The following is a 23,808-nucleotide window of genomic DNA, read 5'->3' on the forward strand; positions in this document are numbered from 1 at the left end:
AGGTGCCGTGTCATGGGCGAGAGCGGGGGGGGCGGGCAGCAGCTCCGGCGGCGGCGCCGGGGCCAGCCTTCTGCAAACAACAATAAGGATAAAACTGGCCGCCTGCTCTCCCTCCTCCCCCGGCGTGACCGCCCCGAGCCCGCTGGGTCGGGTCGGGTCGGTGCGGCGGCGGCAGCGGCGCTTCCCCGCAGCCGAGGCGGCTTTTTCAGGGGCGCTGAGCGAGCCCGCCTGCCCTCCTCCCCAGGCCGTGCCCCCGCTGCCCTCCGCCGCCGCCGCCTTGCTCCTTGGCCGCGGTGGAGCGAGGGGGGGGGTTGCGGCGCTGGAAGAAGCGGCCGGGGGGCGGGAGGCGGTGTGCCGGCTCCGCGCTCGGGGTCGGGGCCGGGAGGGTAGGCCGGGGAGCATTGTGCTGGCTGGGGCCAGCGGGCGGGCGGCAACCCCGGCGGGCACAGCGCCGAGCAGCCCGGCGGGGGACGGCGACGGGGCTCCCGGCGCGGGGGGACCCGGGGGCGGGTGGGTGGGTGGGGGGGACGCGGCAAAAGTAAGGAGGGGAAAGCGGGTTGCTTTGCCGTTCCCGGCGGAGTTTCCCCTCTGCGTTTCGCCGGCGGGAGAACCCGCTTTGCAACCCTGATCCCGGAGGCCGCAAGCACTTGGGAACCTTCCGGGGGTGGGGGCGAGGAGCGGGGGCGGCGCGGGTGGCACTGCCGGGGTAAAAAGCAGCGGGCATCCCCCCCGGCCCCCGCCCGCGGCTCGCGGTGGAGTTTATTGCATCCCGCCCCCGAGCATCCTCCCCCCAAAAAAAGGTCCTTTCGGCTCTGTGGCAGCGGGGGGTGATGTGAACTTCGCGCGGCGGGGCACGTTCGGCCGGCGAACGGCAGAAATGCCCCCGCGGTGGCGAGCCGGGGCCGGGGGGCAGGGCAGGGCAGGGCAGGGGGCGCGGGGCGGGGGCTGCGGCACACGCCGGGACGGGGCCGCGCCGGAGCCATTGGCCACCCAGAGCCATCAATCACCGGGGGGGCGAGCCCGGCGCCCCGCGGGGCCGCGGCCGGGGCGGCCCGGCAGCCGGCGGCGGGCGGAGGTGGGGAGCGGCCGGGAGCCCAGGTACTGGGGGTCGGCGGCGGGGGAGGGGGGGTCCGGCCCTCCCGGTGCCTCCGCCTGGGAGTTGGTGGGGAGGCTGGAGCCCGGAGTTGCCCGCAAACTGCAGCGCAGCGTCGCGGGGGCTGGTGGGGCAGCTGCCTAAGGACCCCCGGGGCAATGAACTGGGGGGGGGGGCCGCCGGCTTTGGGGGGGGGGCGGGGTTGGGGTGCTGCAGCGGCCCGTGCCCGCGGCCCCGGTGGGTGTAACGTGTTGTGTTGCTGTAACGGTGTCGGGATAGTGGATGCATCAACAGAAGGTGTTGACACGGGATTAACCCTTTCCCTCTCCTGCCTTTCACAATGTTCTTCTGCTACGCGAGAGCAGCCAGAAGGCAAATCGCTGAAATTGAGATGAGGAAGGCGTAAATATTTTATTCGGGGCAAATGCGTTTTTCGCGTGGCTGTGTGTGCGTGTGCGGACGTAGAGCCGGTGTGTGTAGCTCTCCGTGAAATGTAACGTTGCGTTTTAAAATTACTTACCTGTGCGTATTTTGTGATAGTTTTTTGCCACTGACTGCAGTTGTATACTGATTTAAAATTATCTGCGCGTAAGTTTGTGTCAGCCCTTTTATGAAAAAGTGCCGGTTTGTACCTGTAAAACGGAGCAGATGTATACAATAGCGCATCTCCTGTCTCGCTGTCGGTACGAACCCACGCTGGAAAAGGGTTGTTGCTCCCAGGATAACAGCTATGTTTGGGAAAACGCAACATGCTAAAAAAAAAAAAATCTTCATTTAGGCTTTTAATATAGTCATTCTTACTTAGAAGTGCCACATAAGGCGTGGAAGATAGCGCACATTGTTTTCCTTGACAGATGTGGAAAATAATGCAACTTTTATTCTTTTGTACTCATCTCCTGTATGTAATCTTCAAAGAGTGGTTGCAGTTGGAGAAAGAAGAACGGTACTGATTGAAAGTAGCCTTTTTTTTTTTTAATCTTGGGCCTAAAATAAATGTTTTTAAAGTTTTGAAGTGTTCAGCTCCTTTTTGGTATTTTCTTCAGAGAAGTTCACAGTAAAGAAGGTAATAATTAGATACTTCTGGTAGGTGAGCTGTAGTACTCTATGGAGCACTAAATGGAAATTAGAGAATTGACACAGAAGCCAGCTTCAAATTTTACTTTTTTGCCAGTCCGGCATTTGTTGTTGAATTTCATTTTAAAAGGATGCTTTGTTCGGCTTTGGCTTAATTTAAGTGTAGAGATTTATTCTTAAGATTAAAGATTGGAACAATGGGAAGCAATTGCATCTTATATACTTCTAATCTTACTGAAAGTCAACTTTAAAGTATTTAATACGGCTATTCAAGTATCCTCTTACCATTTGTTTTATGCCAGTTAGTTGTAATTTCTTTCTGTAACATGGATTGTTATAAACCTTGTAAAAAATGCTTATTATCTTTATGTATAATTCACTCTCATGAACAAATTGGATTTTTTTCCATGAGTGAACTATAATAGTAAATTTAATGTTCTGACCTTTCTTATGCTAGATTACTGAAAACAGCGTGATGTAGCTTTTCTGAAAGCCCACGCGTATTTTTGTTGTTGGTTTAACGTGTTGTTTTATACTGTAGCTTTTAATTGCGAAAAAATAACATTAGACATGTAATTTTCACACTACTTCTTAATTTATGCAGACGCTAAAGTTCTTGCTGTGTAAAAGAAAAACCTAGGTTTTTTTCCTGGGAGCTTTGATGGCTAGCATTCTTGTTAATGACAGTCATTTCTCTAACAGGAAGATGTTTTCATTTGTATTTACTTTTCAGTGCAGGGCAATTATGCCGCTCTGTGTTGCACACTCTTCCTAGTTCGTATCTCAAAAGAATTACAGTACTTGGAACAGGACTGCAATTTGAAGCAGGTGTTGTGTTTTACTGTTATGCAAAATAACACTAAAATATAATTGTAAGGGAAATTAAGGAAACAGCTGCAAACTTGGTATGGTAACCACTACATTATGATTCGTAAGCAGTTGTTGCACGCGTCTTAGGTTGCATCTAACACAGCAAAGATTTGGTTTAGCAAAGCTCACCTTGTTGATTTTTACTCCTGAAACTACTGTGCTTATTCTTACGAGAGGGAATTAGTGCAAAGACCAGACCATAACCTTAGTTACGGAGATGTACTCTCTCACTAGTGACTCAGTTTTTAAATGGGAACTTTATGGTTTAGTTTCATCATCTTCCCCCCCCCCGCAAAGCTAAAGAAGATGAAGGATAGAACCCAATTACTGGAATGAAGGCTGCAGAATGTCTTAACCCAACTAACATATGGAAGCCTACATAGGCCTGAGGTTGTAAAATAGTAAAATAAATGGCCTATAGCAGGCCATCTGCCATTTGCAGGGCATTTTTATCGTGCTTCATGCCAAACTGGAAATTAGTCTTTGTATTAAAAATATATTTTGAATACAAATCAAAGATTCCAAATGTTTAACGTTACACATGGCAAACACATTTCTATCTGGGAGCTAAGAGAAGTCCAGGAATATCGCACTGGAAAAATATTGCTTAGTTTGATGCCCAGGGCTCAAGTCACTCTCTTCTCTTTCCTATCTCTTTGTCTTCCCAGTAAGCACTGATTTACTTCTGTAGATTACACACCAGATACGACAAATCCACTGTTGCGTGTAGCAACTAGAAGGGGGATCAACTGACGCAAAGTGTCACGATTTCACTAAGTCCTTGCAGCTAGGGTAGCGTGCCCCAGCGGAGCATCTGCCTCATAACCAGGGCTTTTAAAGAGTTGCTCATCTTGAAAGTATTCTTCGAACGTCAGCTGATCAGTTTTCACAAAGTCCCTCTGAAAGGAAGGCATCTGGGGTATCCTCAGTGTATGGACTGAAGAAATGGAAGCTCAGGTTCTGTGCAGGGAACTCAACAGATCAGGTTTGGGAAGTCTCTGGCTGTTGGGCTTACGCTCATGTTACAGAATGCTTCCAGTCCTAATGCAAAATATGTTTAAGAGCACTTTGAAGAAGTGAAAGATAGGGATGCATAAAGAGGGAAGAGCATATTTCTTTCATCTTGTGCAGAAATATTTATGCATAAAATTGCACTTAAATCTGTCAGATAAATCATTACTGACTGGTGATGAATCCAAACCAGTTTCATTGCTGGTGCACTATAACATGGACATTTTGTTAATGTTGTCTAGATACTAGCCTTTCTCTGGACAGATAAATACTTGGATTCAAAGGTATTTGGGTATACCTTTTGCTCTGCAATTGTAAAATTTTCTGCTTTGCATCAGCTTCTCATAAGTCTCTCAGATGTAACTTATTTTGTAAAGCTAAAACAGGGCCTTGAAAGGAAGTGTGTGTATTTGTGGAAAGCCGTTTGTCCTTCAGGAAACTGGTGCACTTGTTAATTTTCATGGCTGCAATTAGCACAAATAAATAAAGAATAGTAAATGTGGCATATTTAACTGGAGCTTTCAACACAGATCCCCCCCCCCCCGAAGAAAAAGCCTTATTTTAAGCACTCATCCTTTGGATGTATTTAATGATGATGGAGTTAAATGATGAAGTAACAAAAAAAAATTGTGAATAGGAATTCTTAGAGAGTTGGGTGATGGGTACATCAAAAATACAGAAAAAGATCTTTGAATGGGAATCGGGAGAGGATAGAGCAATATGTCTGTGTCTGTTTACATCTCCTTGGAGTTTATAGCGGCGTGTGCTGTCTTTCTCTCCTGGCAGAGGTCCGTGGGGTTGATGAGGAGCTGCTTGGAGCCGGGAGCCGCCTGGAACACAATGCCCTACCCCGCTCCTGGCCTTGGGAAGTTGTGAGCTGCTCATGTCCATAAGGAGGAAGGATGGCTCATGGAATTCCTTCACAAGGCAAAGTTACCATAACGGTGGATGAATACAGCTCCAACCCAACGCAGGCTTTTACACACTACAACATAAATCAGAGCAGGTTCCAGCCTCCGCACGTGCATATGTGAGTATTCCTGACGTTGCCTCTGTGCGTGCCTGTCTGCCTGTCTGTCTGTCTGTCTGCGTGCACGTGGCAACTGGGAACTGCTGCTGAGGGAGTGGGTTGAAAACTGGAAAAATGGGTGCGTCACATTAGCTAATCGGCAGAACGGTTATCGCACCTCTTGCCTGGCGTAACATGGAGGGAGGCGGCTCCGTCGCCTCCTGCGTGGCTCGTGCTGCCTCACGAAGCTCGCCCCTCACGAAGCCTCCTGCGTGGCTCGTGCCGCCTCACGAAGCTCGTGCCCTCACGAAGCTCGTGCCCTCACGAAGCTCGTGCCCTCACGAAGCTCGCCCCTCACGAAGCTCGTGCCCTCACGAAGCTCGTGCCCTCACGAAGCTCGTGCCCTCACGAAGCTCGTGCCCTCACGAAGCTCGCCCCTCACGAAGCTCGTGCCCTCACGAAGCTCGCCCCGGCGGTGGCTGCTCGGTGCCTTTTCTGAAACTTGCCACTTCACTAATTTCACTTTAACTCGCCTGAGGGACCCATTGCTTTAAAATTTAAGCTCCCTTCCCCCAGCCCTTACACTCAGCTGCGAAATAGGCCTAATTGGGACTAATTGTCCCCCCTGCTCACTGAATCCTTTGTCCTCCTGGTTGCGAGTGGAACGTGTGCCGCATGCTGCATTCCACTCGCAACCCGCCGCACAAAGGAGTCGGGAGCTGCCCGGCAGTTCCTCCCGAGAAATACAAATACGGCGTTAAAACCACGTCCCTGGCCCCGACTTACACCCCCAAAGGCGGGGCAAGTGGGGAGCTGAGGGCTCCTTGCCTCACCTTGTCATTCCTGGGCAGCGGGTGACCCGCGGGATCATTCTGCTGCAGGGTCCCTAGGCACAATGGTTTGCCCGGAGAGCTAAGTACCAGCCTGAACTCTGAATTTCCTTCCCATTGTGTAGTTAGGTTTGATCTTTATCGGTTATTTCTGTGAAGGTTCTTTTTCTTTTAACATTAATAGACTGAAAAGCACGTGAAACTAAAACAAAGACGACATCCCTTGACCTCCTGGGTGCCATTGTTAGTCAGGATTTTGAGCGATGTCACACTATTGAATTTGATAAGGATTTTGCATAATAAGGGGGGGAAAAGTTGTATGGTACTTCATTGCATTTTTGTTATGTAGAAGCTGCCGGAAGAGTCACAATGTGGGAGTTCAGCACCTTCTAATAGGATTTCATGTGGTTACAATCTTCCTAAAGGCAACCTCTGGAAGGATGCTGAGGAGTGTCTGTCATGCATGTGACTTTTCAAGGTGGAAAAAGTTTTCATGAATTACATTTGATTTATTACTACAGTGATGATGTAACTCTTCTTTTAGAAATATTTCCATTTCTTGAGTCACTTGTCAGACCTTTTGTCAGCAAATTTCCATTGCACGTTTTGCACTCCAGACTGCACTTCTGACATTAAGTACAAATCCTATGTAGAGAATGAATTCAGAACAAACAAAAGAAATTTAGAAAGCAGTTTTAAAAACCCCTTCTTATTGACATTGATTTCAGTGGGGACTGATTTTAGGACCAACTCAGTGTGGCGCTCAACATCGTAAAAATTACTCATGCTTTGTTTCAAAAACTCACAAACATTTATACAGCTACTTCCCTAATAATTTGTGTATCTCTTAAATGATATCGACTTGACATGTCTTAGAAGATATTTAACTTGTTTGGAGAAATTGTATAATTGAAATAAATACTGAAACTATAAAGTGCAATATAGTGACAGTATTTTAAGGGATTTTTAACTGAAATACGGCAGCTTTCTTAAAATAATTTGGTTTCAAGGAAGGGTGTGGCATACTAAAAGGGAGGTCAAAATTTAGAAAAACTGGGAGGGAGTTAGTCTCAGATTTACAATGGAAGCAGAGAAAACAACGTTGGAGTGCAGGAGGCGAGTTCAGGTGTAGGTCTGGATAGCAAATGATGGGGTTTAGAAAACCTGTTGAAGAAAAAAATGACAGGATCCTACCAGGTGTCTAGAGTTGTGGGTAGAGGAAAGCCAGGAAGTGAAAATACGACTGTGGCTGTGGGTTTGTGCGATGGTAGGAACCGTAGAGTTATTTCTGGGGAGGAGAGACTAGAGCGTGTGGTAGCTTCAGAGGGGGTCCTTATTTGTCTTCCCAATGTTTTGTAACGGAATCGTGCACACTTCTGAAAGAGGATGTCATCAAGCAAGAAACCCGAACAGAAGATTGGTAAAAGCAGTAGTAAAGAAACCGTGATCTGTTTACATTGTTGTATCTTTGCTGGTGCCACGTTGCTGCAGCTGCCAGGATTGTGTGATTTGATTTGGTTTTGCAGTCTGCTTTTCTTTTTTGCTATCTTAAAGTAATGCATGCATTTTTTTTTTTTTAAGAGGGAGTTTGAGGAGGTTTTATTCTTCTCTAGTGAAAAATTTATTCAAAAAATCATGGGATGATGAAAAATGAGTCAAGCAACACAGGAACTGAGCGTTATGACATGTATGTGAATAGCAGGGCAATATATTGCTACGGGGCCCTGCTGCATACCATAAATCAGTGCTGGGTGCAGCTTAAGGACAATGTTCTTTCCTAAAGGAAATAATTTTTTTGAAAGTAATTTCTTTATGGGTATGCATCTTCACGTGCAAAGGTGAGAACTGGATTCTTTGCGTATACCGAGCCATTTCTGTTTCCAGTATCCTTTGGGCTTGACTCTCACACGGAGTAAATGGAGAGTCTGTGGAGTATCGCCCGCGCAAACCTGGTGGTTAAGGCACTGCTGGCGTTACGCTGCCTGTTCCGTGGGACACGTGTCCTGCGCTTTTTCTCCCGCTTTCATTTTGTGCCTTTCACGTGACAGTGTCATGTAGTTCTATCGGCAGGGATACAGTTCTCTTTTATCATCTTTATACGTATTTTTACAGCAGCACTTCTTACGAATCCGTTTAAGAGTCCTGTCGGGTAAATAACGGCGTATTAAGGCTCCCTTTGCTTGGGCGGGCTGTGACAGCAGTTTTGTCAGTTCCTTAGGCTCTGGTATAGTACGACTTCTGAATCAGTTTGTCCAGTCTTTGTATTTTATTTCTCTACTAATTAATGTTTGAACAGGTGTTCTAAAGACAATTTTTACTGCACAATTATTTTGGATAAAGGGATATCATGTTAAATATTTTGTCATCTTGAAGCAATGCTCCCATCCACAGGTTTCACTTATTTTCTGAAGATGTTATAAAATGTTTGTATTTGAATGCTCTGTACAACTCATGTTTACTTTCAGTTAGTTTTAATTAACTGCATCACCTTAGTTCCCTGCTTTAAAGGGCAGCTGCAAAATAATAACAATTATAATGTGCCTGCCTTTGCTTCTTAATGATGATTATTATTCTGAAAGTCTTTGTACTTTCCCATTTTTTGTCAGGAATTGTGACTTAGAGGTGAATGCTTCTTTCCTTCGGTGTAGTGCTGCCAAGTATTAGAAGGTGTTTTTTTTAAGGGGGAAAAAAAAAAAGCTGGTAAGCCTGTTTAGACCCTTGGCATGTTCTGTGTGAGGCTGTGGTCAGTGGTGCCAGGGATGCCAGCGAGCAGCAGTAGGACGCAGGCTGGGGACAGGATGGGCACACGCGAGGAGCTGGCAGCCCGGGCAGATGTGCTTCAAGCTGCAGAAGGATTCCTCTGAATCCACAGCCTCAGAGTAGAGAGGGTAGAGAAAATGCCTACTATCGTAAGCAAACATTAGGAAAAAAGTAAAAATGACTAAATGTAGAAGATAATTGAATTCATCGGGTATATTCGTCATTTGCTTAGGGTGTTCTCTCTTTTTTTGTAAGGCTTTTTTTTTTTTTGGTCGTCTTTTAACTCTGCAGCTTTACAGCAGCCACCACACTGGGTCTTTAAACCATTTTATTTTAACAGGAATTACTAAGGCTCAGTTTTGTGGAACCTTCCTGCTTCACCCATTTTTTTCCTCTGACCAATAGAAAGGACCTAAGAAGAAAATGGGACAAATCCAAAATTATTTACTTAGGTTTTGACCAGAGGGAAAAATCTCCCTGTTTGGGTACGACACCCTGTTTACTTTCAGGGGGGTAAAAAGGGGAGAGTGAAATAATCTTTGTGTATCTGTCATGGAAAATGCCCATTTTGACAGGCCCAGCTGGTGAGGATGAGGGAGTTTCGTGGAGATGAAGTAGCTGCAGCCCGAGCCACGGCAGGCTGAGCCTTCTCGAGGAGTTCGTTAGCTTTCCTCCCGTCTCACCAGAATGGCTTGGTGGCTTGTTTTTAGGATACTTGGTGTACACATTAAAACTCTCGTATGGTTTAAATTCAGTAGTAGGGGAGTAAGAAAGAGAGAGGTTTCTGTGCCAGAGCAGAAGTCTTCTAAATGAGTTTCTGCATACCTGGAGATACATTGAACAAACTGTAACTATATAATTTTACTGCCTTTTCTGTACTGGAGTAATTCCCCATGTGAATAATCTTATCTTAAAACAAAGAGTATAAACAGAGTTTTATATTAGTGGAACTACATATGTATAGTTGAATAAAGCATTTAAATGTATGAATGTGTGTAAATGTGTGTATATAATAATAGTAATATAAAAATACAGCTGTATAATCATAGAAGAAAAAACTTTCAACTGTGATGAAGCCTTAAATTATCAAAACCCAGGGATATTATTAGACTACTAACCTTGAGAAATAGGATCTTGCCTATTTTTTTTTCTTGGGGAAAGCGTCCTGCATTTAATGGGTTTTATAAACTCCCACTGAGATTAGTGGGAAATCATGCATTTGATTTGTAATATTCTCAACTGCTGTCTCATTTAAGGTGTGTGATATTTAGGGGGTGGGGGAAAGAGTTGGCATTAGTAGAATATGGACTCATTTGACATTTACAGAATAGTGGAGTTCATACATGTAATAATATTGGTTGAGAGAATACAGAGCTTCGGTCTTAAGCTAGTTAGCTGTTCCTAGTGTGACTGGGCAGGGTATTTCAGTTGATAGTGATGTGATAGAGGATCATAGTTTTGGTGGAAATTGTTGCTCCGTCCATTAATAACACTTCTTACAACAGCGTACGTAGCTCAAGACCACCTAAGTTTCTTTTCACTAATTTTTCTAAATAAATCGAAAAAACCAGTACTCCCTGAAACAAGCAAGTTACATTCAAGCTTTAATCATGAAAACGTGAGCACATTGAACGAGTAATTAAAACTTGAGCCTTACTTTTGGACGCAGGGATTTTTACTGGGGTCACGGCTCTCAGTCAGCCAGCTTACCTGTGTGCAGTTTTAGTCTGGCTGGTCCCTCAGTGGCATGGGTGGCTACCGAAACGCAGCAGTTTCCAACCCAGTGAGTTAAGTAAAACAAACCTGTTCTAAGCCGACAGCAGCAGCCCTTCAGCAGCTGCCCCGGAGCCGCGGCGTGGGGATCCGGCCGCGAGGCGGGGAGCCGGCAGCTGCAGGTGAGAATCCTTACAGCTGTCCCAAAATGAACAGTCCCCGCTCGAGAAGAGAGCCATTGACTGCTTGCGCCTTCCGATTCTCCTGCAATAGAACAATGGACGCCAAGTTGCAAAGATGCTAATTTTAACTGTCATTAAGGAAACTGTTTTAGAGCGTGTGCCTATGTCTGTGAGTTTAAATAATGGAAGATTTCTACTGATCTTAACGATTTTAAGTTACTGATTTTGCAAAATCTAAGCACAAAATAAGTTCTAAACTTAAATTTTACGTGCAAAATAAGAATAAAAACTTTTTCATGAGGAAACACATTTAAAGCCTTTTGAGGTGCTTGAGTGGAGCATGCTGAAAGTGAAGTGTTCATGCTGTGGTGATACAAGGCTCAGGGACTGCAGTTTTGTAATTAAACTCAAATTTAGGCCTCCTGTGTTTATGCAGGGTATTCATAATATGCTAAACTCGCTTGAAAAATTGATTAAGTTTCTAACCTCTCTTTTTGTCATTGTAAAAAGGAATAATACCAACCTACCTTTAAAAAAATGCTCTGACATCCCTGGAAGACTGATGCTGTAAAAGTCCCAATATTATTATAAATGTAGGACAGGTTTAAAATAATTTTTTCTCACCATCACCTTATCAGTTACTGTATTTCCAGATTGCCCTGTCCTAAGATGGAAGCCAGGTCTGGTTCAAACTGGTGATAAAACCCTTTACCACCTCTAGTGCTAGTGGGTTGCCAGGGCTGTCTCCATACCTACCAGAATCAATCGGTCCGCCCCGCAGTCTGAGGTGTCGGCCTCGTGCAGTTCCCGCCGGTGTCTGGACGTGAAGAGCTGTGCCCGTAGGTTACCTGCGGGGCTGGAAGGGGGGAAGTTCTTGACGCACAGACCTCGGCGCTGCACCAGCTGCTGGTTCCCCAGCAGAGCCTCTCGTGAGGCTGCTGTATGGATCACACCGCTGAAGTGGTCTGGGTTAAAAATGTCCGTTCAGCGCGGGGGTTTTTGGTTTTTTTCCAATGAGCTGCTTTCGGTGATCTCTCTCTTGGTGCAGCCTCCCCGGTAGCGGGGTCCGGGGTGGGCAGCAGGGTGGGAGGGCAGTGAGCCTATGGAGCAGCCAGCGGCCAGGGCGGGAGGAGGCGGACGTTCCTTCACCTTACTTCTTCATTGACGACATCGTGCTGTTAAACCACGCCGTGTGGAGTCAGTCTAGCCCCGGTGGTAAACCCTGAGAGGGAGGAAGAAAATTGATTGGGTTTTATGCACATGTATGTTCGTGTTCTTTTATGCTGTATTTATCATGTAAAGAAGCCTCAGGTAACAAGTACCTTAATTGTAAGGCCCCATTTCAGTCGCTGAGCGCTATACATGGAAATTTTCATTACGTGATCTGATTGTACGTTACAGTAGTACCTATGTAGTTCACTTAGTGGTCAGTCATCCTGAGCATCAGTCGACTTACGGTTTCGTGTCTCTGTACAACATGCAGCGTGTTCTTACCTTATGGGAGGTGGGTGATGGGATCTGACCAGGAATGCTTTCTGCAGCCGTCGTCCCTACCGCAGTGCCTTGTGCTGGAGGGAGGCTGCTCACCAAGGCAGTTCTTTGCTACGAATAGTTAGACAAAAAAGATGGATATACATTACAATCAGGATGTTGTACTGTCACTGGAAGCTTGTAGTTTCTCTAAGTATCAGGGCAGTAGGGATGTTGTTGTGGAAGCAGCAGATTCTTGCTTTTATTTAATGCTTGAAGGGCGAGAGTATAATCTATCCTGTGAAACAACTTCTAGAGCATAGATTTCCAAACGGGCAGTTAATACTTTACAAAATTTGCAGGCCCCACACTGCAAATCCCATCGTAGAGTTTTGGCTCATGGTTTTCTCCTAGGGGCGGAATGAGGCAGGTGGTCCCTGCCAGCAGTGGTGGGAGAGCGTGTTCCCTGGGACGCACGGCTATTCCAAGCCCGGGGAAAGTGCTGCACCTACCTACCACACATCTTGTTACTTTATTTTACAAGTCCTTGTTTGAATATCTTGTTGGACAAATAAGCAAAAGGAAAGCCCTCTAAACAATGTGGATTTAGACGTCTGTGTTACATGTTAAATTACTATATGCAGCTTACTTATGTTTGATGCAGGACTATTTCAGAAGTGATCAAGTGTTGGTGATAAACATCGATTTTTGTACTGAATGTTGCACGGTAACTTTTTGAGTTTACATTTCTGATCTTGAGCTACCAGAGGTGGCTTATTCCGAGTCAGTTGCCTAGCGTGGGTATCTACGGCAAAATTCAGAAATGGAGAGCCAGCGTGTCTCCTTCCCAGAAGAACACTTTTGAAGAGTTTTGGTTTTGAATTCTGTAAAACATCCTGGCATGCCTTCAGAAAATAAACATGCTTAGGCACAGCAGAAATATCGTGAGGCAGGGAGATTTCTTTAAAACATGCATCTCTTAACAGTGAGCTTGTCAAGTTACTTCTCTGAAGATACAGTAGAGTTTGGCGTCGGGGCTGCCTGCGTTGCCCCACGTAGCAGAGGGAGCGGAGTGCCGGTGCTGGGTGGGACGTCCCCCCAGTCTCGCAGGGTAAAATCCTTCACCTCTTAATTCAGGCCAGGTTTTTCCAAGTCCGTAGAGAGGATTCCAGTGAGTTGTTGAGTTTTGGTCCCTGAAGCAATGGCTTCTTGTTTCCAGTGGTTTGAATCATACTTGGCACATGCAGTTGTAGTTTCATGGACTTAATCGTGACTGATTGTGCTTGCAGAAGGCCTGATGCTGGTTTCTGGCCTTTTCCGCAACGCGTGCATGCAGAGCAGTGCAAAATAGAGGAAGGAGGTAAGCGTGTCTGCATATATACCTGCATGTGTTTCATGGAAGGTATTTCAGAAGATACAAAGAGCTTGTTGTTTGATGTGATTTGGAAATTCAGGTCTTGCCCATTTACTTTCAGTTTTGATGTGGGCCATTAAGATTGCAATTTTTAGGTCTTATATTGCAGAGGACAAGTTTTGTGATACTGTGTGTGGTTGTTTTTAGTTATAAAATGAGGAAGCTGTGGCCAAAACATGTATGCGTTTAAAACACTGACGTCAAACCAGTTCTATCCTGTAGTAAATGATACTAGACTTCATTTAGTGATTTTTATTTTGATGCCTTTTTCAAACAAGAAGGCAGCATATGATAATCTTGTACCCAGTGACATGTACAGTAGCCGGTAACGTGCCCGGAGCAGTACTAAGTGGTTAGAGCAGAAAACCGCAAGTCTGGATTCCAAACAATAAACTTGAGGTACCTGGAGTTGCAGTCATTTTATTTCTCTCCTGAAGAGTTGGCCATGAAGCTTGGTCTTAACCTCCATAAACCTGGAGGTTTCTCCCGGCAGATCAGCTGTACGTGTCCTGCAGGATCTGCTGCATGAAGGTTGGCTGAAACGAAATGCTGTGGATGAGCGTTGGTGCTGCACCCTGCTGCTGAAGCTTTCAGGGTGGGGGCAGAGAAGATGGCTGGAGAGCAAGTCGACCCGTAATCCCCAGATACGGTCATCCTCTTCTGACTCGGGTGGATCAAGCCCATGTTATTTCTTTCTCTCGTCCTGTAGATCAGAATGCCGTCAACAGAGTTCACCTGCGTACTCTCCAATGACAGGGAAATGCTCGCCCCATTTATACGCCCCATTTTATAATGGGCCTCTTTTCTAAATTTAAGTCATTTTGTTGAGGGGAGAGACAAATAAGAAAATCCCAACTCTCTCCTGTTTTTACCAAAAGATTATTTAAATGATTGTGCCGTGTGGTGTCTTGAAAGATTTGGTTTTGCCACAGGTGGTGGATTTCGTGTTCCCAGACCCTCGCTTCCTTGCGTGGTGCTTGACGTTAGGGCTGCGGAGGTTCCACTGGGTGTTGGCGAGGAGAAACACAGCGCTGGAGGCTTCCTCGCAGCAGAGTCCCCCCTTACCGTACTGGGCATTAACTTATATCCAGCACATTAGACTTAAAAGCACACGGCCATTAAGTGTAGCGCTCCTTTCCCAGGAGGGCAGCAGATGGAGAGAGCATGGGGGAGGGAAGGGGAAAGGAGGATGATGGAGGGACTTCATCTGATGTATTTGTAAGCCAGAAACTTGCTGTTCACCACGTTTACAATTTCTGTGGTATAAGGAATTGAGCGTAGTGACTGGGAGCATCAGGGTCAGCACATTACTCCTAAATGTTTAGCTGTTGTATCAGTTTATGGGAAGGAAAAGGTGCTAGTCCAGTATATCTTCCCTCATGCTCCTTTTATTTAGGGAGCACAAAGAAAAAAGTCATTACTTTTTAATTACTCTAGGCTTCTTCGTTTCTTAAAGCACATTCACTTTTGGCAAGCAGTGAGAATTACCAAAGGATTATGTTGTGAATGGTGAAGTAGTAGTTTTGGGGAAAATAATTGTTCAGAATTAAAATTTCGTGTGGTCCAGCATATTTAATAAATGGGAGCCTTGTCCTATACTTGTTAAATGCAGTGATTAGTGACACATGTATTGCTTCCAGTGGGACAGGACCAGTCACTTAGAGATGCCAGATTAAGTGGCTCCCTCAATTTTAAGCTATGATCCTTACAGGGACTTCTTTTCTCTGGTTGTTAACAATATACATATAAGATTATGATAATTAACAGATATTAAAGAAGAGGGAAATTTCATCTTTATAGTTTGTTTGTTTTGTAAATTGCAAGTCAGCCAGGCATTCACTTCTCTTCCTGGTGGAAAGGAGTGAATAAATTAAAACTAAATACATACATAATTATACATAGAAAAATTACATGGAACTCAGGTGTAATCTTTGAAATTACTTGAAAGTTTTTAAAATAAATTGTTTTCATTTTGATTATATCTTTCTTGACATTAGTTTGATTTTCCATCATCTTTTGTTTGTTAAACAGTGATGTTTGCAGCTTTGAAAGGAAGGCGTATTTACTAGAACACATTTTGTTCTGCCATCGTTATTATTCTATACCTTGAAAGTTTCCACTTAGGACACCCTCTTTGCATTACCGAAGGAGAGTTATGACTCATATTGCAACTTGTTAGATCTTTTGGAGGGTGTTTTAATTGTTTGCACAAAGTTCTTAAGACAGTTTTTCTGCTAGAGATGTTGTCAGTATAACGAGGCTGCACAGATCAAATACCGTAACACGAGTTTCAGACACCCCCTGAGAATTAAAATGATGATGATAATCTTCTAGGGGTGGTACATGATTTTTTTTTCTTGCACTGTGGCCGTGTTCTGTTCGGCTGCTTTGCATTGCTGCTGTGTGCGAGTGCCGCTGTGTTAGTGGAAGGATCACACATACTGTTCCTCTCGGAACCTGATACCTCGTCGTGGCAACAAAATGAAGACCTTTAACTCTTGGAGTTTTCATCATTTGTTGTTAGTTATCTATTACCGTAAATTCTATGGCTTCGAGAAAACAGGTTTTTAATATGTATGTAAGTGGAGTAGAGCGTTCATTTTCTCTGAGCCAGAGGAGAAGGGAAATCCTGGTACTGGTTTCAAGGAATTTAAAGGGTCTGTGTTTAGGGGGATTTTGTTTTGTTTTCAGGTTCATTCATTTTAGATATCATTAATACAGAGCATATTTTCCTGAGAAGAATCCTTGCATTCAGTCTAGATTGTCAAGAGGAATATTAATTTAAGTTGGAAATTAACTGTGGATCACCTGGCTTCCTTGATAGTCTGTTCATACCATTATTTAATACTGTGATATGCAGGAATCACTGTTTTCAGTCAGTATTTCTCTTAGAAAGTTTTTAAGACGTCATTCTACAGAACGAGAAAGACCTTTTATGAATCATTTTATTCAGTGCAGAGTTAAAAGGTGTAAACTGAAACACATAGAGTCAGGAAGTTGGTAGAGGTTTTTTTTTTTGATTAATTAGTTCAAATTAAATGGGGATCTATAGATGATTTGGTACAAGAAGTAGCAATTTTCTGGATATGTATTTATAACGAGGCAATGCAATTTCTTTAGGGTCCAGACACTTGTCCAATAAAATGCAAGAGGAATGTACTGGAGGTGACTAATACAGAATAAATGGAAGATGAGAAATGGGTAAATGATGTCAAATACCCAGAAATAACCAGAGTTAAGATGTTGGCCTAAAGTATAGTTCTTAGCACACCTTGCACCTGCAGCTGTATTTCATTTGTTACGATTTTACTGTCTGCATATATGTTTAAAGGCAATCTTGCTCTAGCATGAAGTGTAGCAGGAATATATGGCACATTACTGCTGCAGCAGTAGGATCGGAGTTTCTTTCAGGTTTGTACGTGGTTTATTATTTTCCTAACAAAAGCTTTTTTAGATTTTGAGCTTCCTGACTTCAGCCTTGTAGTTGTTCACAGGGGAATCTGGCAATGCTGACCAAGAGGTTGCACGTTCACGTAGCGGGCAAGGTCATTTGAACCTTCCAGTGCTGTGCCCAGAGCCCGGCGGCTTTAAAGGCACACTTTTTTTTTTCCCCTTTACAATTTTTCTTCTGTTGGGCTTAGCGTGCTTGTGAGCGGTGTCAGACAGTGCACTGGGAACAAATCCTCTTTCTCCACGTATGCACACAGAGCTATTGTAGTTACTGCTAGAGCTTCCCTCATAAGTTCCCCACAAATGACTGTCGTCTCTTACCGGTAGGGACTTCACGTGGCACCGGGAGGGCAGATTAGTCTCTGCCGCCATTCAAACTAGAGTTTCTTCAGAGAACACCAGTTGCCGTGGTGGTCTTTGTTGCGTGAACGTCTTTATAGGAACTGAAGCAGAGTCCTTTGGAACTAAAGCAGAGTCCTTTGTGGTTTTTTTAAGGCACTAAACAGCTGTCGGGGTAGAATTTCTGTTTGTTTAGGGTCAGATTAGACAATGAGCTCTAAATGAAAAATCAGGTATCCTGCTATCTATCCCCCGAGTGATCTAATCTTAAACAGTATATTGTGCATTCGTAGGGCATGAACAGTGCTGACAAGTATGTTCAAAGATTTATGGATTTTTTTCCCTCTCTATTTTCCAAGCAGAAAAAGGCAGAGAACTAAGAGTTAAACCATTGACTTGCTGATGCTATAACTTAAGTATATTATGTACCAGCTACAAGGGATGGCTGCTGGAGTTGCCATCCCCAGCGTTCTGACTTTAGCACCCTCCCGAAGGCTGTTATCCTGCAGAAGGAACAGCTGAATGGCGCATGGAAACGCTTCCTGAACTGCCGTAGTTTGCACGTCAGTATATTACTCTAAATGAAAATCAGCTCTAGTTTTCTTGAACATTTTGACTTCAAACAGTGATAGTCAAGAACCATGGCATATGGGTGGCTGTATCTGGGAGAAGTATGGAAGAGAGAGTAAAACCTAGGCTCTCCTTATTTAATTCCTTGCCAAACATGGGTCAATACCCTGGCTCGGAGTGGGCGGTGACGCTTGTTAGCAGCAGTGCTCCGAGCACTCGCATGCCAAAGATACGTTAGGCAGCAGTTAAACAAATGTTTTTAAATGTTTCTAACTTTTGCAGTCATTTTTGGTCCAGTACTGTAGAAGGGTTCGTTACTATACACATGACTACACATGTGACTACCTGTGTTGGAGCGTGACGGAGTTGGGGTCTGTTCTCCGTGAACATTACGTGTTTCACCCATTGCCAATTTGCGGCGGTCGTACCACGGGATCTCCTCGTTCTAGGAGGTGGTGTGGCTACTGCGTTAGTTGCAACTTGAGATTTTAGTGGTGTTGGTTCAGTGGTTCTTGCAGATCTCATAACTGAAGGGGCTTTTAAAAACAGGTGGGTATAGTATTAGAGCAATGACTACACAGGGCGTAGCAAAAAACGTTTTCTATCTGTCTTATTCATGCTGCTGCTGCCTGTGTTTTTGAAATAAAGTCTTCTGATCCATTGCACAGCTACACTTCTGTTTTCTCTGAGGAGCCTTATGACTGTATTTTGGACATGTCTTCTGCAATGTGTGGTACAGCTGCCAGTGACCTGTGGCAGCTTAATCAATTTAGGAGTTCGACTGTACAAAGAAAAAAGAAACCTTATTCATTAACCCCCATGTATCTTTTGGTAATTAGTAAAGGTGGTATGGGTAATTACAAAAAAGACTTGAAGGTAAATTGAGACGTTTTAGTAGGTATTTCCCCCACTGTGAGAATCTGACTTTGTGATGGCATGGGGGGACACCAGCCCACATGTGCAATTTAAATAGGTCTGGATTCTGCATTGTAAATACACACCGGATGCAGGGGAGAAAACCAGCACGTTCTCTCAGGATGCTGTTAGGGCCAAGCAGAATCTCATTAGGGACAACTTCAAAGATAGTTCCTCATGTCCATAAAAACAAGTGTAAATTATCTTCTGTGAGCCTGCTGCTAGCAGTTGCACTGTTACATTATGCATGATTCTAGACTGCACGTGGTACGAACAAACTGCGCTATGTTTCATTAGTGTTTTTCATTTTTATGCTAAGCCTGGCAACTTTGCTATTTATTGGTGCTGTTTTGGCTAATACACTATTTGACTTAAAATTTCCTGTTATGTTAGCTGTTAGTAGTGACACAATGTCTGAAAAGGACTTTTAAGGTTCTACAGTGCTTATGGTTTTACAGAGGAATAGCATATAGACAACTCCCTGTATTGACAGCTTTACTTGCTTTCTCATTCTTCTGCTCCCTGCACTTAGTAAGAAGGTGGCTGCTCCTGACTCTCTTGGAGTGAATCTTGCAGGAGCTTTCTGTGATGCTGCTCTGCAGCACTTGACCTAAATGTTTATGAAAATAATAAGAGGGTAGAACTTCAGTAACTTGTGCTTTCACTCAGCTACCTACCCCATCGTATACATTTGAAAGGCCAGTTTGTAATTGTTGCTGGGGAAGTGTTTTGAAATAGTGAAGTGCAACCTCTGTGCATGGAAGTTTTGTCACAGGTTTCAGTGCGATCAAGATTTTTGAGTTTAAGCCTTCATTATCCTTGCAGAAGCAGTAAGATGCTGTAGCATATTTTCCTAAACAGAGCTATATTGCTAAAAACGGCAAAATATCTTTTTTTAATTTTTTTTTCCTTGTGGTATTTCTGCCTTTTTTATATGGGTCAATCACTGATGAAGCCAAGCTAGGAAAGCATTCTCTTGCGCACCTAGTCAAGGTTCACCACTGCCTTCAGATGTGATGTTAAACTCCCGAACGGGTCAGCAATCTGGTTAGCGCTGTGGTTTCACAAAGACCTGCAACCTGGGGCTGCTTTTAGCTGCTCAAACTAACATCCCGTGTAACATCCAGCGTGCTTTGAGAACTGGTTTCAGCCGCTGCGTGTTGAATTCATAATGACAATGAGGGTGTGAAGCTGTGGTTTTATGAGGGCTTTTTTGCCCCCTGTTTTTTTGGGGGTGGTGGTACTGCCAACTTGAATAGCCCTCACTCCTTTGCTCCGCTGTTCTGTTCTCCCACGTGTGTCTGTGTGGCACGTGTAACATAACTGGGAATTCAGAATAATCCTCTGGAGTGAGAGGGAGAGAAACTCTGGGTAGGCCGGTTCGGTTCTCCAGTCCCGTTCACCATCTGTCCCCGCAGACGGTTGCGCTGGCACGACAGGGCTGGTGGCTGGAGCAGGAACCAGCGCAGCGGGAGGGGACTGGGAGCTGCAGAGGCTGGCACTGCCGCTGAAGGGTGAGGTTACCGAACTGTATACCCGCACGGATTAGTAGTGGCCTGGTGTTTAATGTATGGCTGACTTTGCAGCTCGTTTGCAGAAGTGCTTCGTGAGACGTAGCTGTGAAGTTGTTGGTTTATGTGTCGTGGTGTCAGATGGTTTAGAGTTCAGTGTGTAGGTGAATTGCAAAGCTGGAATGAACCCACGTGAAACTTTCCTGTAATTTCCAAACAAGACGGAAAGAATTTGCCACTGTTGTTCAAAGCTACAAGAATAATCCGAGGTAATTTCTACATCCTGAGTGCACCTATGGAGATCAGTGGGAATTTGACTTTCTGCAGGGCCAGAATGGTAGCGCTTTAAAGTGCGGAGAGTGCGGAGCTGCCAGCTGTCCTGCTGGTATTGCCACAAGGAGTGACGATGGAAGGCAGTGGTCGGTGCAAGGGCTGAAGAGAAGCACCCCGTTCTGAGCTGCAGGATGGGTCTCTGGACCTTCCCTGGTACCGAGGCCGCTGGGGAGCTGCGGGCAGTCAGCGTGGTCCCACTTAAATCTGCGCTAATGGGATGGGATGAGTGAAGGACGGAGCCTTGGGCAGGATGATCTTCTCACCTTGAAAACCCTTAATCCTCATTTAGAGCTCCTACCTGTGGCTCTCCTGGAAGAAAGGGCAGTTAGTCTGAACAGAGGCCAAATCTATTTTAGTGAAGTTTGCTAGTATAGTTCTAATGTTAATCATGTTAACAGATCCACCTAATGAGGACGCAGATTATGCTGGTAAAAAAGCTTATACTCTTGACAGCAAGCAGCCAGATGGAGACAAACTATGGAAGCAAAAGTCTTGCTCCTTCTTGGGTTTAGGTTTTTTGTTTTGTTTCATATATATCAGATCTTTTACTGTTACAAAAACATTGCAAAAATAATTTTCTCTAACTGACATCACTTTCTAGTGCAGAGTTGCCTGAATTTTAATGAAATTAAAAGACGTTGAGTTCTTTACTCTGGAAAAGTCCCAGCCACTTCAGCTGCCTTTTAAAATCTAATGAGCCAAAACGCCTCCTTTAAATTTTTTTTTCTGCTCACCAGGTGTAACAGAGGAGAATTTGACTGATCTTTTTTTTTCTGTGATTAAAAAATGAAGGAATCAAAAAACCCACATGGTGTATATTTGTTTCTACATGTGTGTATGTATGTACACGTACATATAGTTGATGCTTACCTGTTTCCCAGAGGGACTGTTTACATGCAATAATAGCTTTGCCATTCTCTGGAGGCTTGCTTCCTTTTGACATTCTCTTGACTTCGATTTTAAAGCCTGTAAAACCCGGGCAGGGTTTGTTATCTTGCCAAGGAGTGATCAGTTTCATTAGAAGTTCAAGCCTGCGTTGGGGGGAAGTCTTCATTTAACATCATTGTTTGGGTCTGGCTCTTTGTCTGCCCACAGCGGACAATGTTTGAAACGGTGATAAGATAGGATGCTGCAGGGTTACTGGGAGGGCATGAAACAGCGTCTGGCCATTGCACTTCAGAGGTCTGATTCTTAGTTGTAATGGGTGATTGAAATGTTCTTCTCATGGAGTTGGCAGCTGATGTGGCATTCATGTCAGTGTGTCCCTCAGGAAAAAATGAAGTGGTTGTAGGAAAACAAAAAGGAAAAAAGCAAAGTCTGTAAAACAGAGCAGAGCATAACTTTTTCATATACAGCATGGTCACTTGCTGCTTTTGAATTTCAAATAAATACATGAGACCGTCTAAGGATACAGTTTTGTTCAAGGAAGATATAAAAAAAATGGAGTAACAAAAAAGCATGGATGGTTAGGACTGAGATGCTGGGAAAGAAAGGTGTGAAGAAGGTTGTGAAATACAGCCCCTTAGCACAATAAAGAAACTCCAGTCAGGGCTCTTGTTATCTCAATATGTTAAAGTTAATTGCTTTTCTTTTTTTCTTTCTTCATTCCTTTTGTTTGTTTGCTTTTAATTTGTCTGTTTAGAAAGTCTGTTTCCCATCCAAGCCTAATACTGTCTCTAACAAAAGGAGTCATCTAGAAGTCGAACATAGGATGCGAGCTCAAACTGTGTCTGGAAATGGAGAAATCTCTCATTAGACCAAGGAGTTTGTTATCTTTGTCTTAATAGGAAGGCAAACAACCTACTTAACACTTAGGAAAATTGCTATGTTGATCCAACAGGTAGCTTCTGCTGACAGGAGCAGCCCACCGCCTTCATTCCTGCCGTGCCCAGTGCTCCTGATGCTTCACTTGTGCTCGTGCTCCCCTGCCCGCCTGGACGGCCGCATCGGCTCCTGGAGGGGCCGCGCAGCTCCCGGCTGGTCCAGGCCCGCAGTCGCGCCGTGAGAAGTGGCGGGGTGGGCAGAGGAGAGGGGCTGGGTCTAGGTCTAGGTCAGCACGGCTGGCCTGTGAGCCCTCCCTTCTGGGCGGCGGTGCCTGAACTCTGCTGGCTCAAGACGGGCGTTCCTGCAGCTGCACTGTGAATGGGGTTGGGAAAACGTGCCTGGAAACGAGTGGTTGGGCGGGTGTGACCAGCCACCCCTCCATAGGCTCCCAGTATAGAGTTAGTGGGAGAGGAAGAAGGCCTTTTTTCCCTTTTTCCTGACAAGTACTGATGAAACAGCTCATGACTCGCCTTCTACACTCTGACCCTTAAGGAGGGCCAAGTCTGTGCTTGTGCATTTTACACCGTTAACCTGCAAACAGCGGCCTTTACCAGATCTGAGAGTGGGGTGGACTTCGTATGGAAGTCGTTGTCAGCCACTTTAGCTGTTTTACAAAAAATATACATCTGTGCTTGTTAAACTATATTTGCTGCTACCCTGGTGACACACTGTAAAGGGGATGCAGGTATTGAATCATAACAACAGCAAGGTGTTACTTCCATGAGAAACGGTCTTTGGGGAGATTGTGATGTTTCAGACAGGAAAATGTCATTTGTGTGGGCGAGATGAGCATAGCTCTTTGGAACTGCGTGATATTCTTCTCTTCATCAGTTGAAGATGATCATTATTTAAAAAAATCTAACATGTTACTTGACAAGGGGAGAAATAGATGTGATCCTTGTTACTAGAGGTAATACCAATGGAAAAAAGCAAGTGCTAGAGATGGTTTCTTACGCAAAAGTAGGTGCTGCTGGAAAGCCGCTGAGCGTGTTACCATTTGGTTTCTACAGCAGCCTGCAGACAAGGCCATTCTTGAGGACAAGTTTAGAGCGGCTGATTTTCCAGAAGGGAGATTGACCAGAACCTCTAGAAAGAGCCGTTTGCCCTTTAGGAGTGTAGTTAGTCTCAAGTATTCAGTCTGCAGAAGATGAAGGAGCTCAGGATTTTATAGGCCAAAGTAAACCAGTAGAGAACTAGATGGAATAATCAATTGCAGAAGGGATTTCTGGAACAGACTGAAGTATCTTGCCAGTTTTGCCCTTAAGGGCAGTATTCGTTATGAAACAGTCTGTAAGTCTGTTCTTGATTGCCAAAAGTTTGGAGGGAGGAAGGAGGAGAAAGGTTGCAGGAAATTAGTCACTTTAGTCAAAGAACTAAGAATCTTAACTGCTAATTCTGTTTAATATAGATGACTGTTAAAGTATTGAGTGAACAAAATAG

At 44.6% G+C, this 23,808-nt stretch overlaps 1 protein-coding gene across 1 annotated transcript in view; it reads left to right on the forward strand.

Moving 5' to 3' along the window:
- Positions 1 to 1,022: 1,022 nt before the first annotated feature.
- The window catches only part of MPPED2 (metallophosphoesterase domain containing 2), a 106,785-nt gene continuing 83,999 nt past the window's right edge, over positions 1,023 to 23,808 (forward strand). Inside the window, exons 1-2 of the mRNA XM_075162785.1 lie at positions 1,023 to 1,098; positions 4,835 to 5,078. Of these exons, the coding sequence (XP_075018886.1) occupies positions 4,951 to 5,078 (128 nt within the window). The 5' untranslated portion in view covers positions 1,023 to 1,098; positions 4,835 to 4,950. The remainder of the gene's footprint in view (positions 1,099 to 4,834; positions 5,079 to 23,808) is intronic.

The sequence above is a fragment of the Calonectris borealis genome, chromosome 14, assembly GCF_964195595.1.
Source record: "Calonectris borealis chromosome 14, bCalBor7.hap1.2, whole genome shotgun sequence".
NCBI lineage: Eukaryota > Metazoa > Chordata > Aves > Procellariiformes > Procellariidae > Calonectris > Calonectris borealis.